Source organism: Stegostoma tigrinum, chromosome 1 (genome assembly GCF_030684315.1).
Source record: "Stegostoma tigrinum isolate sSteTig4 chromosome 1, sSteTig4.hap1, whole genome shotgun sequence".
Taxonomy (NCBI): domain Eukaryota; kingdom Metazoa; phylum Chordata; class Chondrichthyes; order Orectolobiformes; family Stegostomatidae; genus Stegostoma; species Stegostoma tigrinum.
The window spans coordinates 188,408,646-188,424,912 of record NC_081354.1 but is presented as its reverse complement, the minus strand read 5'-3'; the positions used below and the strand labels follow the sequence as shown (position 1 = coordinate 188,424,912).

Sequence of the window (16,267 nt, the reverse complement as noted above, 5' to 3'; positions counted from 1 at the left end):
GGCCTCCACTGCACTCCGTGGCAATGAATTCCAAAGGCTCACCACTCTGGCTGAAGAAATGTCTCCTCATTTCCATTTTAAATCTACCCCCTCTAATTCTAAGTCTGTGCCCACGGGTCCTTGTCTCCCCGCCTGACAGAAACAACTTCCTAGCATCCACCCTTTCTAAGCCATACATTATCCTGTAAGTTTCTATTAGATCTCCCCTCAACCTTCTAAACGCTAATGAATGCAATCCCAGGATCCTCAGCCGTTCATCGTACATTAAACCTACCATTTCAGGGATCATCCATGTGAATCTCCGCTGCACACGCTCCAGTGCCGGTATGTCCTTCCTGAGGTGTGGGGCCCGAAACTGGACTCAGTATTCTAAATGGGGCCTAACAAACCTTTATAAAGCCTCAGAAGCACATCACTGCTTTTATATTCCAACCCTCTTGAGATAAACGACATTACATTCGCTTTCTTAATTACAGACTCAACCTGCAAGTTAACTTTTAGAGAATCCTGGACTAGCACTCCCAGATCCCTTTGTACTTGTGCTTTATGACTTTTCTCACTGTTTAGAAAATAGTCCATGCCTGTATTCTTTTTTCCAAAGTGCAAGACCTTGCATTTGCTCACATTGAATTTCACTCTCCCAAACTGTCTAGATCTTCCTGCAGCCTCCACACCTCCTCAGTACTACCTGCCTGTCCACCCTGTCAACAGTCTGTCTCTGGGCAAAACCTGCCCTGAACACAGACCCATGTTTGAGTCTCAAACATTTTCCCCACTCCGCCATTTCCTTTCTTTTTCACACATGGGGCATGGATGTTGTTGGTTGAACCAGTGTTGACTGCACATCCCTGGTTGCCTTTGAGAACGTGGTGGTGAGCTGCTTTCTTGATCTCCTGCAGTTCATGCAACAGTCCAAAGCAACAATGTCAATACAAATCTCCGTGAGTTACAGTAACTTTTTTAAACCTGCAATCTCTACTTGTCCAGTCCTTGGTTTAAAGCATTATCTGTTTCCCATTTTGGACCACAACCCAAATAAAGAATAAAAAAAAATTTGGTCTTCACAAGATCTGGATGGTGGAATAGGCAGGAGAGCAAGAGTACATTGTTTGGTGAGAGGTTGGGGGACAGGATGGTGCTTATGACAGAAAGAGAAGGGGGGAAGCAGGTGGTGGGATGGAAGAAACGGATGGTGTGGGAAGGAATGGATAGATTAGATTAGATTACCTACAGTGTGGAAACAGGCTCTTCGGCCCAGCAAGTCCACACCGCCCTTGAAGCATCCCACCCAGACACATCCCTGAACACTGCAGGCAATTTAAGCATGGCCGATCCACCGAGCCTGCACATCTTTGGACTGTGGGAGGAAACCGGAGCACCCGGAGGAAACCCCCACAGACACGGGGAGAACGTGCAAACTCCACACAGACAGTCGCCCGAGGCTGGAATCGAACCCGGGTCCCTGGCGCTGTGAGGCTGCAGTGCTAACCACTGAGCCGAGTTGGGCAGAGAGAGGCCATGAACGATCAGGGAGAGGCAGGAGTACAGGATTAGACAAAAGACAAACACGCAGCACAAAGTCACAGATGTGTGAAATGGTGAATCATGACTTCAGCGCACTGTTGGTTTGGGAAGGAGTAGAGCTGTATAGTTGTGGTGCTGAATTCAACTACTGAAGCGGAGGCTTGGGGGCTGCTTTGCAGAACACCTCCACTCGGTTTGCAACAAACAACTGCACTTCCCAGTCGCGAACCATTTCAACTCCCCCTCCCATTCTTTAGATGACATGTCCATCATGGGCCTCCTGCAGTGCCACCATGATGCCACCCGAAGGTTGCAGGAACAGCAATTCATATTCCGCTTGGGAACCCTGCAGCCCAATGGTATCAATGTGGACTTCACCAGCTTCAAAATCTCCCCTTCCCCCACTGCATCCCAAAACCAGCCCAGTTCGTCCCCTCCCCTCACTGCACCACACAACCAGCCCAGCTCTTCCCCTCCCCCAACTGCATCCCAAAACCAGTCCAACCTGTCTCTGCCTCCCTAACCTGTTCTTCCTCTCACCCATCCCTTCCTCCCACCCCAAGCCACACCTCCATTTCCTACCTACTAACCTCATCCCACCTCCTTGACCTGTCCGTCTTCCCTGGACTGACCTATCCCCTCCCTACCTCCCCACCTATACTCTAATCTCCACCTATCTTCTTTTCTCTCCATCTTCAGTCCACCTCCCCCTCTCTCCCTATTTATTCCAGACCCTCACCCCATCCCCCTCTCTGATGAAGGGTCTAGGCCCGAAACGTCAGCTTTTGTGCTCCTGAGATGCTGCTTGGCCTGCTGTGTTCATCCAGCCTCACATTTTATTATCTTGGAATCTCCAGCATCTGCAGTTCCCATTATCTCTCAACTACTGGTGTGTTTGCCTGATTCATGTTAGAAAAGTCTTAACTCAAGCCATCAGTGGCTTTTTAAATGCAAAGAACATAGCTCAGGTTCTAATTTTCCTGCTTTTACATGAGAATGACGACTGCATTCCCAGAATACCTTAGATGCTTTCAGTGTGGTTCCCTTTCTTCCCTTTGAGCTGACTTGCAGTGGTCCTGTTTTATTCTTGCGCCAGTGGCAGTTGACCAGACCATTTTTTTTAAACCAGAAGAGAGTTAAAATGGGAAATTTCCTCTTAATCAGCACTAATGTCCTCAAAATTGTCCTTCTAAGAAATGTGTTTTTTTTCAATTTGCGAAGGAAAAGGATGTCTTTCCCTTTAACTTGGATGAATTTGTAACTGTGGATGAAGTGGGTGAAGATGAAGTGGGTGAAGAGGAAGGCACTTCTGGAAATCAGATTCCTGAAGATAAATCTAAAACCAACGTCCTACCTTCAGAAAGAGCTGAAACAGAGGCAGCTTTGGACGTCAGGGAACAGGAACCGATTCCAGGTAAAGTCATAGTCCTGGATTTGTCACACGGTAACAGCCAACCAGGGAGGCCCACAGAATCTCTGGGTCCATCCAGACAGCACACCTAAACAGGTCTAGGCTTCCAGTCCTGTGCTTGAACTGTGATGGAGGAAAATGTTTGACTATAGCTATACATCATGTTAAGTTGAATATCCTTGTGGCTAAACATAACTTGATTTAAACACAAACAGAAAATGCTGGAGGTACGTTTACCGATTTATCAGTCAGAAGTATTTGTTCTTCTTCAAAGGTACTGTCAGACCTGAGTATTTTGAAAGTTTAATTTCAGATTTCCAATATCTACACTTGTTTTCCTTCAGCATAATTTAAAAGGAATTGGGTAATTAACTGGGAGATGAGAACAATAGTTGGAAAGCTTGTATTGTGATTGGACTGTGTCAGATTGTGCTATAAATTCCATGAAGGTACACCAGACTTGTAGTTCTGAATTTGAGTTGTGTTGTATATCTCTCCGTCATAAGGTTAGCAGTGTGGATGTTCAACACAATCCACAATTCCTCAGGTCACTCCTGCCTCAGCCCAGATAATCTCAACCAATAAATCAAGGATTTAAGGTATGGTAGCTAAATTTACTGATGACACTATGGTCGGAAGTATGTCAAACATCATTCACAATTCGTCAGGTACTATAATAGTCCATATCCAAAGCAGCAACACCCGGATTGGGCTGACAAGTAGCAAGTAAAATTTGTGCACAAATACAAGGCCATGCTCACATCAGCCTTTGACATTCAATGACATGACCATTGCTGAATCTCCAACCATGCATATCTGGTCACCACTGACCAGAAACTGAACTAGACTAGCCATAGAAATACTGTAGCTACAAGAGCAGGTCAGATGCAAGGAATTCCGCAGCAAGAGCCCTGTCAACCATCTACAAGACAAGTCAGGAGTGTGTTAGAATACTCCCTACACTTGGGAAGTTCAGTATCATCCAAGACAAAGCAAACCACTTGATTGGTGTCACATCCACAAATATTCATTTCCCCCCTCTGGCAGCATCCATGGAAAGAAAGCAGAAATAATGTTTCAAGTTAAGAACTAAAATAGTAGCTAGGAAAGGTTGGTACTTATGCTGATGACGAGAGAGCAGTGGGTAAGAAAAGAGTGAATGAGTAGGTACAGTCAGAGCCCAAGGTTAACTTAGTGATTGTTTTACCAGAATACTTTGTACCACTGAGTTTTGCAATCTCGCTCCATTTAACTAATACTTCTCTTCTTCCTAAACTTGATAAGTTCACATTTCCCCATGTTATTCTCTGTCTGCTAAATTTTTGTCCACTCACTTAATGAGATTACTTTACTTTTGTATCGACTTACTTTCCTACTCCAGTGTCTTCAGTACATTTAGCTACTATACACTGGATCCTTAATTCATTGTTTAAGATTTTTGGTAGCAACTGGGCTGAGGCAGAAGTGATCAGAACTGGGCACTACAACACACAGGATGACTGTTTCAACTTAAGTTGGAGTTAAATCCAAACTCCAAAGGCATTACTAGGGAACTGTGAAGAACACCATTTTGAGACCGTCATGATAAGGTTTTTTTCCACTTTCTGGTTGTGGAGAGATTGTAACTGCATATCCATCTCAAAAACAGATTAATTCTGGATAATGGTGGAGATATAGCATAGACTAGATGGGGTGAAAGGCCTCTTTTTTTGTCAGCTTGGTCTAACTTTATGCATTCATGCTGACTGGTAAACGAGTCTTTGTTCCACAGCAGGTGATGCATCAACAAATGTGATGGAGAAGACAGAGCTGAAATCGAAACCTACAGCCCAGCCCGAGCCCGAGCCCCAGGCCAAGACCCCTCCCCAAGTCAAGGCCGAGCCCCAGGCCAAGGCCCCTCCCCAAGCCAAGGCTGAGCCCCAGGCCAAGGCCCCTCCCCAAGTCAAGGCTGAGCCCCAGGCCAAGGCCCCTCCCCAAGCCAAGGCTGAGCCCCAGGCCAAGGCCCCTCCCCAAGCTGAACCTGAAAACCAACTTCAGACCGAGACAACTGTAAAAGAAGAGCCTACGGAGACAGACTCGGAGAAAGCCCAGGCACAGCCACCTGATACCCCTGCAACAGCACCCAGCAAAGTCCTTCCTGTTCCAGAATCAAAACCAGAAGCTGCCGGTCCCACTGCTGGCAAGAAGGAAGCAGCACCTTCATTGGGTGGGGACGGTGAACCTTCCACCAAAACAACTGGACAACCCAGCAGTCTAACCCCAACCCCTGCATCATCTGTTAGCTCTGGAGGAGACAGCACCAAGTCTACAAGGCTGGAGCAGCGAGCAGGTGAGTGATTTGTTCAGGGGAATGAGCTGTTAAAACTAAAAGCTGAAGCTCAAAATTGATTGCTGGTTATTGGCAAACCTGCTGATTGGCAGGGAGCAGAATGGACAAAATAGCCAAATACTCTATTTAGAACATAAAGCAGTACAGCACAGGAACAGGCCCTTTGGCCCACCATGTCTGTGCTGACCATGATGTCATTCTAAACTAATCCCATCTGCCTCCACAAGGTCCAAACCCCTCTATTCCTTGCCCGTCCATGTGACTGTCTAAAATGCCTCTTAGACATCGCTGTCATCTCTGCCTCTACCACCTTACCTGGTAACACCTACCACCCTCTGTGTAAAAAGCAAAACATGCCTCACACCTCCTTTAAACTTTCCTCCTGTCACCTTAAATTCGACATGTCCACAATGACAGTTACCAATTTTTATAAATGTGCCATAGAAAGAATGCTGTCTCGGTGCATTATTGATTGCTTCACGTGTACTGAAATACAGTGAACAACTTTGTTTATGAGCAGCACCGGCGATTTCTGTGTCTCAGAAGAGGTGATAGGAGGTCATTACCAGAGTGTGATGGTCTTTGATGATGTTGGTCACCTTTCCACAGCAGTGAGCCATGTAAATGGAGTCCATGGATGGAAGTTTCGCTGTGCACACCACCTTCTGTACTTTCTTACAGTCCTGGGCAAAGCAGTTACCATACCAAGCCATTATGCACTCGAACAGTTTGCTTTAAATGGCGCATCTGTAGAAGTTGGTGAGGCACCATATATATGGACATGCCAAATTTCCTGAACCGCCTGAGGAAAAAAAGACATGAAAGATAAAACAGAGTTAACGTTTCAGGTCTGGTGACCCTTCCTCAGAACTCCAGTTTCTCCTTCACAGATACTGCTAGACCTGCTGAGCTTTTCCAGCAAGTTTGTTTTTGTCTCTGATTGACAGCATCTGCAGTTCTTTGTGGTTTTTTTGTTTTGAAGAGGTGTTGTTGTACCTCCTTAACTGTTGCATTTACATTGGAAGACCAGAACAGGTCATTGGTTATCATCTCTCTGAGGAACATGATGCTCTTCACTCTCTCAACCTCTGTTCCATTGATGTAGGTGAGGGCGTGTTCGGGCATGTTCTCCTTTCTTTCTGAAGTTGATGATCTGTTTTTGGTTTTGCCGACATTTAGGGAGAGATTGTTTTCATTGCGCCACGTCACCAAGCCCTCTGTCTCCCTTCTGTATTTTGACTCATTGCCAGATATCCATCCCACTGCCGTGGTGTCATCAGTCAACTTGTAGATGGCTTTCATTCAGGATTTGGCAACACCGTTGTAGGTGTAAACGGAGGATAATAAGGGGCTGAGGACACGATTGAGGGGTCTCCAGTGTTGAGTGTTATCGTGCAGGAAGAGTTGTTACCTAATCCTCACCGATTGCAGCCTATGGGTCAGAAATCTGAGGATCCAGTTGCAGAGGGCGGAGCTGAGACCGTGGTCACGTAGTTTTGAGATCAGTCTGGAAGGGATAATGGTGTTGACTACAGCTCCACCTTCAATGAGCAGACTTCAGTGTCTTTGTTGTCCAGATTTTCCAGGAATGAGTGCAGGGCTAGAGATACAGCATCCTCTGTGGCCCTGTTATGTTGGTAGGCAAACTGCAGGGGATCGAGGCAGGTTGGAAACAGGAGTCATGTGGGCCGTGACCTGCCTCTCAAGGCACTTCATGATTATTGGAGTCAGCTAATGGCAGTAGTCATTAAGGCACATGCGTATGTTTTCGTGGTACAGGGATGAAGCAGTTGGGAACTTCTGCTTGTAGGAGGGAGAGGTTGAAGCTATCAGTTAATACCTCTGCCAGTTGGTCTGCACAGGATCTGAGTGCTCAACCGGGGACACTGGTCGGGGCCCGTTGCTTTCCTTGGGTTGACTCCCACGATGGCTGCATAAAACTGCAGAGATTTGTGAACGCAGTCCGGTCCATCACAAAAAACAGCCTTCCCTCCACTGACTCCCTCTACACTACTGACTGGCTGCTTTCCTGAGGCAATGTAATCAAAGACCCGATTGTACTCTCTTTCACACATGTCCATTGGGCAGAAGATACAAAAGTTTGAAAATATGTGCTGACTGATTCGAGAACAACTTCTCCACTGTTACCAGACTTATGAATGGATCTCCTGTACATTAGAGTTGGCCTTTCTCTGCACCTTTTCTGTGGCTGTAACACCACATTCTGCGATAACAAAGTGTGGAGCTGGATGAACATAGCAGGCTGAGCAGCATCTGCTCCTAAGATGCTGCTTGGCCTGCTGTGTTCATCCAGCTCCACCCTTTGTAATCTCGGATTCTCCAGCATCTGCAGTTCCCATTATCTCTGATCACACCACATTCTGCATTCTGTTCTATTATATTTACGCCAGGTGTGAACTGTCTGGTTAGCACACAAAACAGTACTTTCCACTGTAACTCAGTATATGTGGCAATAATAAACTGAATTAAAATGAAACCTGTGCCCCATAGTATATGATATTTCCACCGTAACCATGCTTCTCGTTATTTTTTGTGTTTCTATCAAGTCGTCCCTCAGCCTCTGACACTCCATCAAAAACAGTCCAAGTTTGTCCATTCTCACCTTGTAGCTCATACACTCTAATGCAGGCAATTTCTGGGAAAACCTTGTTCTCACACTCTCCAAAGTACCCCTCCCCCCAAATTTCCTTCCTAGAGTATGGTGACCATACCTGCACAAACTACTACAATTGTGGCCTAACTAAAGTCTTATACAGCTATATATTAGGATGTGACTGATGGTATCCCCGCAGGATCTATTTTGGCTCAGTTATTCACCTTATTCTCTAAATAGTGCAAAATTCAAAACAGAAGTTGTCTGCAGAGATTTGGGAATACATGGAGCAGAATAGAAAATTAGTCTTTTCTGTAGAAGAACAAAATTCAAGAGGGTGTAAGCCATGCTTCAGTTATGCAAAGCCATTATTAGAGTACACTTAAAGAACTGTGCACCACTCTGGACGCGAAAGGACATTGGGCTCCCAAGAATTTAACAGTAGGGTGCATTGATTGAAGATTATGAAGGAGACAGTGGCATAATGGTAATGTCAAGACTTAGCAAAGAGTGTGAGGACACAGTTCAAATCCCACCGTGGCAGCTGGTGGAATTTGAATTCACTTTGTGAATCTGGAATTTAAAGCTGAGCTTCTCTGTTATTGTGATCATTAAACACAGTTTGATTCCTTGATTGAATTTGTCTCCACCACATTATCAGACTCTGCATTCTGGATTCTGATTACTTGATGTATCAGTTTTTCCTCATTTCACCATTGCTTCTTTTGCTGATTGCCTTAAACCTGTACTTTCTGGTTTCAAGTTCTTTCTCAAATGGATTTTCCCTAATTAAGTCATGGAGTCATACAGTATGGAGACAGATCCTTCAGTCCTACTAGTCCATGCTTACCATGTTTCCAAACTAAACTAATCTCATTTGCCTGTGGTTGGTCCATATCCCTTGAAACCTTTCCTATTAGTGTCCTTGAATCTTGTAACTGCACCTACATCCACTACTCTTGCAGGTCAATCCACATGCCAACCACTCTGTTTTTAAAAAAAAAGTTGCCTTTATGCCCTTTTTAGAACTTTATCCTCGCCTTTAAAAATATATCCCCTAGTTTTGAACTCCCACACCCGAGGGAAAAGATCTTAGCTATTCACCTTAGCCATGCCCTTTGTGATTTTGTAAGCCTCTGTAAGGTCACCCCCTCAACCTCCTATGCTCCAGTAAAAAGGAAGTCTCAGCCTACCCAACGTTGTCTTATAAGTGAAACCCTCATTTCCCAGCCACAGCTTATTTTATCAAGATCTCATGATTTAAATACCTCTGTCAAATTCCCACTCATCCCTGGAAATGTTCTTTTCCATGCTCTGTAGTGCCTTTACACTTCATTAAAACATGATGCCCAAAACTAGACACAGTAAAAGTCTCAGATATTACACACATCTCTCAATACAGGTGTGTCTGTCACTCACTGATCCTGTGGGATCTCTCTGAACAGGTGTGTGTCTGTCACTGTCTGATCCGTGGGGAACTCCAGTGCAGGTGTGTCTGTCACTCACTGACCCCAGAGATGTCTCTGTCTCTCACTGATCCTCAGGGTATTTCCTTAGTAAATGGGGTCTAACAAGTGAGTGTAGCTATTTGTGAATTGCACCTGAGGCAAATTTATAAAGGCTTTCGAAGTAAACTAACCACCAATTCAGTAGTCCTTTTTACTAAATGAATTAGCATATGGAATATATAACCACGCTAATACATTTTATTTTTAACAGATGCTAAATTGAGAAGAGAGCCAAATTCTGAGGTGGAACCAGAAGCAAAGCGGACAAAGTTCACTGGGGCCACCATTGCTGAATTAAAAATGCCACCTTATAAGCCCAACAACCCTATTGGTGAGTTGTATACAAAATTGTTGCATGCACAGTTTGGCTCTTGAATAACAATGTTACACAAATGCAATCATCATCTGTGAATCTCAGAATGCATTGTTTCCATAGAAGTTGACCAGAGTGTGTCACAAATTTTACCCTCCTAGGGAAGTGACCCCATTTATCAGTAAGGCATTTGATAAGGTTCCCCATGGTAGGCTCATTCAGAAGGTCAGGAGGAATGGGATACAGGGGAACTTAGCTGCTTGGATACAGAATTGGCTGGCCAACAGAAGACAGCGAGTGGTAGTAGAAGGAAAATATTCTGCCTGGAAGTCAGTGGTGAGTGGGGTTCCACAGGGCTCTGTCCTTGGGCCTCTACTGTTTGTAATTTTTATTAATGACTTGGATGAGGGGATCGAAGGATGGGTCAGCAAGTTTGCAGACAACACAAAGGTCGGAGGTGTCGTTGACAGTGTAGAGGGCTGTTGTAGGCTGCAGTGGGACATTGACAGGATGCAGAGATGGGCTGAGAGGTGGCAGATGGAGTTCAACCTGGATAAATGCGAGGTGATGCATTTTGGAAGGTCGAATTTGAAAGCTGAGTACAGGATTAAGGATAGGATTCTTGGCAGTGTGGAGGAACAGAGGGATCTTGGTGTGCAGATACATAGATCCCTTAAAATGGCCACCCAAGTGGACAGGGTTGTTAAGAAAGCATATGGTGTTTTGGCTTTCATTAACAGGGGGATTGAGTTTAAGAGTTGTGAGATCTTGTTGCAGCTCTATAAAACTTTGGTTAGACCGGAGAGGGTTCAGAGGAGGTTTACCAGGATGCTGCCTGGACTGGAGGGCTTCTCTTATGAAGAGAGGTTGACTGAGCTCGGACTCTTTTCATTGGAGAAAAGGAGGAGGAGAGGGGACCTAACTGAGGTATACAAGATAATGAGAGGTATAGATAGAGTTGATAGCCAGATACTATTTCCCAGGGCAGCAATGGCTAGCACGAGGGGTCATAGTTTTAAGCTGGTTGGTGGAAAGTATAGAGGGGATGTCAGAGGCCGGTTCTTTACACAGAGTTGTGAGAGCATGGAATGTGTTGCCAGCAGCAGTTGTGGAAGCAAGGTCATTGGGGTCATTTAAGAGACTGCTGGACATGCATATGGTCACAGAAATTTGAGGGTGCATACATGAGGATCAATGGTCGGCACAACATTGTGGGCTGAAGGGCCTGTTCTGTGCTGTACTGTTCTATGTTCTATCTGTGTTTTGAGATGGTGCACATGCTCTGTGTGTGTGTGTGTGTTTGGGATGATGCGCGCACACATTTCACACAGCGCACATGCATAGTGTGAGAGTTTTGAGAAGGAGAGCATGCACGTGTGCAGAGTATATGTGCGCGTGCGTAGTGTGTGCACATGTTTTCAGAGGGAGGGTGCACGCGCATGCAGTGTGTGCGCACTTGTTAGGAAGGAGGGCGTGTGAAGTGTTTCTGTTGGGCGACAGTCGGGTATACAGTGTAGGAAGAGGTGAGTGCTCAAGAGTGTGTAGTTGACGGGCATTCAGATCACTGACATTTGTTCTGACTTTTGTAGGTGTTGAGTTTATTGTTCCAAAGACTGGATACTTCTGTCAGATTTGTTCTTTGTTCTACACAAATGAAGACACGGCCAAGGTGACTCACTGTGGCACTGTGTTACACTACAAGAATATGGAGGTAGGTGTTTCACTAGTTGTCTTATCATATCCAGGAACACTGAACTCCTTTTCAATCAACAACACCCTGAAAAAGTATCAAAACTCAACTCAGGCTGCAGCTTTGTTGCTCTGCATCCTATTTTGTGGATCAGGTGAGGCTGATAATGGATGGAGTGGACTCAACAAGGTTTGACTGCTAGAATAAACTGTATTTGGTTTTAGTTGGTCAGTGCCTCTCAGATGATTTAGAGTTGGGGACCAAGTGTCGTGTGTCATAGTTCACAGATTACATTGAGCTGAGGGGTAGAACAAAGTCTTCAGAGGGATATAGATAGGTTAAGTGAGTGGGCAAGGTTCTGGGAGATGGAGTACATCGTTGGTAAATGTGAAGCCGTCCATTTTGATTGGACTAAAAATGGACTGTGATTTAAAGGGTGAAAAATTGCAGCATGCCACTGTGCAGAGGGACTTGGGTGTCCTTGTGCATGGATCGCAAAATGTTGTTTCGAAGATGCAACAAGTAATTAATAAGGCATATTGAATATTGTCTTTATTGTTTGAGGCGTTGATTTTAAAAACAGGGAGGTTATGCTGCAGCTGTATTGAGTATTGGTGAGGCTGCACTTGGACTCTTGTGTACAGTTTTGGTCTCCTCCCTTCACCCAAAGGATTGTGAATCAGTGGAATTCTCTGCTCCGTGAAGCAGTTGAGGGTACCTCGTTGAATGCTTTTATGACAAAAGATAGATAGTTCAACAGTAAAGTAATTAAGGGTTATAGGGTGGCATGGTGGCTCAGTGGTTAGCACTGCAGCCTCAGCACTAGGGACCCAGGTTCGATTCCAGACTCGGGCGACTGTGTGTGTGGGTTTCCTCCAGGTGCTCTGGTTTCCTCCCACAGTCCAAAGACTAGGTGGATTGGCCATGCTAAATTGCCCATAGTGTTCAGGGGTGTGTGGGTTATAGGGGGATGGGTCTGGGTGGGATGCTGCAAGGGACGGTGTGAACTTGTTGGGCCGAAGGGCCTGTTTCTACACTGTGGGGAACCTAATCTAATCTTACAGTCAGTGGCAGGATAGGTGGCGCTGAGTCCATGGAAGGATCAGCCATGATCTTACTAAGTGGCAGAGCAGGCTCGATGGCTTACCCCTGCTCCTACATTCTTAATGCCTAGAGTAGAATGTTGGGTATCTCATTAGTGGAAAAATCAGTCCCGTGCTGTGCCTTACTGCTGGGAATCCCTTAGAGGCCATGGTTTCTAAATAAGTGAATCACTTTGAATGAGGAGGAGACTGTCTGCTTGTGTCAAACATTGTTTGGAGGGTAATGAAATAGAGCTGTATGTGGATGCACATTGGAGCTCTAATTAGTGACAGCTGTGCAGAGTTTAATGCCTCTGCACGTAGCAAGCTCTTTTTTTTTGAAAAGTGGTGAATCTATAAGCAGCCAAATGACTGCAAGTTACTTTATTAAACATGACTATGATGTGCAGGGTCACCAAATAGGCAACTGTAGACTTTAGACAAAAAAAACTTTCAACAAGTTCACCGACCTCTGCAAGAGAAATGAGCACTAAAGGAAACTTGCGCATTAATTTACAGAAATATGTGACACAGCGACAAGAGGAGCTCCGAAAACAGCAAGAACGCATGGCCAAGCAGGAGAAGTGATAAACCACACCTGCCCAGCACTTCAGTCAAAGTATATTTTGGGTCCAAGTGTTCCCTTTCTCTTCTTTTACTGGTTTAACTAGATGGTTACAACATTGTACAAATGATCTTTCCACAGCTGTAACGATTATGGAAACTGTTGTTTTTTGGTTAGTATTGTTGTCTTGTGTTTTTACATAAATTGTTGTAACAATTGGCAATTCTGTTATAATTCAATTAAACACAATTATGTTCTAGTGAAAGTGTTTGCTTTAAATCATTTCACAATCTTGTTTTGTGTAGGGCACCTGTGTCGACTGTTCCAATCACTTACCATGCACAGTTTCTGACCATTGAGTGGACTCAGTGTGTCTGTGGACGGTCTCTGGCTGTGGGTGGTATGACTGTATGGACAGTCTGTGACCATAAACACCATGTTGGGTGAGACTACATGGACAGGCTCTGTGCAGTGTGAATGTGGACCGTGTGACATTCATTGGCATTGCTTGTCAGTTGTATGATGGAATACTCTCCACTTGCCTGGATGAATGCAATCAGAAACAAAGCAGTCAATTTGATTGAAACCACATCCACTAACATTCATTCCCTCCACCACTGGCACTCAGTAATGCAGTGTGTACTGCAGAAATTCACCAAAGATCTTGCTGATTGATAGCGCCTTCCAAAACCAAGGACAAGAGTGTCATATTCACACTTCCCCTTTAAACCAGTCACTATTGTGACTCATACTTCGGTGTTTCTTCACTGTTGCTCGTGTCAGAATCCTGGAACACACGAATGACGTTCTGGGTGTGGAGAGGTTTAAGAAAACAGCTCACCACTGCCATCTCCAGGCTAAGTGGATAATAAATAAATGCTGTCCTTGCCAACAACACCCCCTCCAGCAAATGAAAATTTATGTTAATGACTTAAATGAAAGTACCAAGCGTACAATTGCTAAAATTGTTGACAATGCAAAGGTAGGTAGGAAAATAAGTTGTGTTGTAGATATAGGGAGGTAGCAAATGGGGGCATTAAATAGAAGAGTTAGGGAGGATATACTTCATATTTTCAAGGCATTAGTCAGATCACATAAGGACACTGTTTTCAGTACTGGTTGCCTTACTTAAGAAAGAATGCGAATGTATTGGAAACATCAGAGAGGTTTACTAGTCTGATACCAGGAACAGCAGTTTCTCTATTCAGACAGGCTTAAAGATTGGAAGATAAAAAGGCAATCTGACTGAAATATACGAGACCCCTGAGTTCTTGAGGATGGATGTGCAGGTTGTTTACCTTGAGGGCAAATGTAGAAGTAGCAGTCACTTAAAAAGTGAGGTTTCTCATTTAAGACGGATGAATTCTTTTCTTTCAGAGACTTAATCTTTGGAGCTCTTTCTCAAAAGGTGGTAGAACCAGAATCTTTGGATAGATCCTTGAGCCATGGAGCAAAAGTTAATGGGGCTAGGCAGCAACATGGAGCAATCAGCTGACCTGAATGGCAGCACTGGATCAAGGGGCTGAGTGGCCTCACAGTTGCTCCTAATTCCTGCATACATTGGCTAGGAAAGGAAAGTATGCTGTCTTAACCATTTTATCCACCAATCCTGTCTGTCTTAATTTACTCATGAGATGTGGTCTTCATGAGCTGGGTCAGCATTTATTACCTGTCCCTAGTGAGAAGGTGTTGGTGAGTTGATATCCTGAACCGCTGCAGTCCATGTGCTACAGTTTGACCCAATGCACTTGAGAATAAACTCCAGGATTTGAGCTCAGTGACAATGAAGGAATGGTGATATATTTCCAAGGCAGTGAGTAGCTTGGAGGGGGCCTTGCAGGTGGTGGTCTCATGTATCTGCTGCTCTTGTCCTTCTAGATGGAAGCAGTTGTGAGTTCAGAAGGTGCTATCTTAAGTGAATTTCTGCAGTGCTGCTGCTACTGAAGCGAGTGGATATGGTGCCAATCAAGCAGGCCACTTTATCTTGGAAAGGTGTCAAGCTTTCTGAGTTGGAGCTGCACCCATCCAGGCAAGTGAGGATCATTCCGTTACACCTGAATTGTGCCTTGTAGATGGTGGATAGGCTCTGGGGAGTCGTGAGTTCCATACTGTAGCATGCTTGGTCTCTAGAATAATCACTATATTTCTTTGGTGAGTGCAATTCAGTTCCTCATCAATGGTCCTGTTACTGTCATAAATATATGGACAATCATTTCATGGTCTGTCACTTCATCTTTACCTTAATTCTCCAAAGCCCTTCTATTAACCTATCCCTTAATGTCGGTGTGAGCTTATTAACATGCAAGAGTACATAAGAACAGTGTTGTGCTGGGTTCTATAAATCATTATTTGAAAACTGCATTCAGTTCTGATCACCTCTATAGAAAGCATGAGGGTGTGCAGAGGAGATTTACAAGGAAGTTATTAGGACCAGAAGAGTGCACTAGTAGCTTTGCTATAGTAAACAGGTCCCTCACAATCTGGTTCCAGTAGTGTGTGTATGCAATCAAATCGTTTGGATATGTTAGAAAACTCTTCTGGCAGCTAAGAACCTAGAGCCTCTGGCCATGGCAAGGAAAATTCCACTGCCCAACAAAACCTTTTCTGAGCAGATGTCCATATTTCTATTATTTTTAGAATGGTGATGGAAAAGGAAGTTAAATTTCTAGATTGGATGAAGGTCAATTGACAATATTCGGCAAGAACTTTCAGAAGTTGATTGGAGCTGGAAAATGGGAAGCCTTCAAGAGTGAGGTAACGAGTCCAGAGACAGTATGTTGCTGTTAGGGTGAGGCTGGTGGGTGTAGGGAATGCTGGATGACGAGAAATTGAGGCTCTGGTCAAGAAAAAGAAGGAAGCAATGTCATATATAAACAACAGGGATCGAGTAAATCCCTAGAAGAGTATAAGGGCAGTAAAGTATACTTGAGGGAAATCAGGAGGATGAAAAGAGGACATGAAATAGCTTTGGCAAAGAAGTTAAGGAGAAACTAAAGGGATTCTACAGATACATTAAGGACATGAGTAACTAGGGAAAGAATAGGACCCCTTTAAAGACCAGCAAGGCTGCCCACATGTGGATATACTAAATGACTCTTTTGCATCAGTATTTACTGTGGAGAAGGATGTGGAAAAAAGACAACTTGGGGAAATAAACAGCAACATATTGAAAAATGACTGTATTACAGAGGAGGTAGTGCTGGACATCTTAAAACGCACACAGATGGATAA

The 16,267-nt window shown here is 44.5% G+C and overlaps 1 protein-coding gene across 4 annotated transcripts in view; it reads left to right on the top strand.

Annotated features, from left to right (window-relative positions):
- znf638 (zinc finger protein 638) overlaps positions 1-13,295 on the top strand; it is a 203,750-nt gene extending 190,455 nt beyond the window's left edge. For 3 of the 4 annotated variants that reach the window (XM_059650726.1, XM_059650722.1, XM_059650727.1), the window contains 5 exons: positions 2,746-2,938; positions 4,707-5,264; positions 9,598-9,717; positions 11,289-11,410; positions 12,991-13,295. In XM_059650726.1, the coding sequence (XP_059506709.1) occupies positions 2,746-2,938; positions 4,707-5,264; positions 9,598-9,717; positions 11,289-11,410; positions 12,991-13,059 (1,062 nt within the window). In that variant the 3' untranslated portion in view covers positions 13,060-13,295. The remainder of the gene's footprint in view (positions 1-2,745; positions 2,939-4,706; positions 5,265-9,597; positions 9,718-11,288; positions 11,411-12,990) is intronic. The other variant, XM_059650723.1, reaches the window with a different exon arrangement.
- Positions 13,296-16,267: the final 2,972 nt, after the last annotated feature.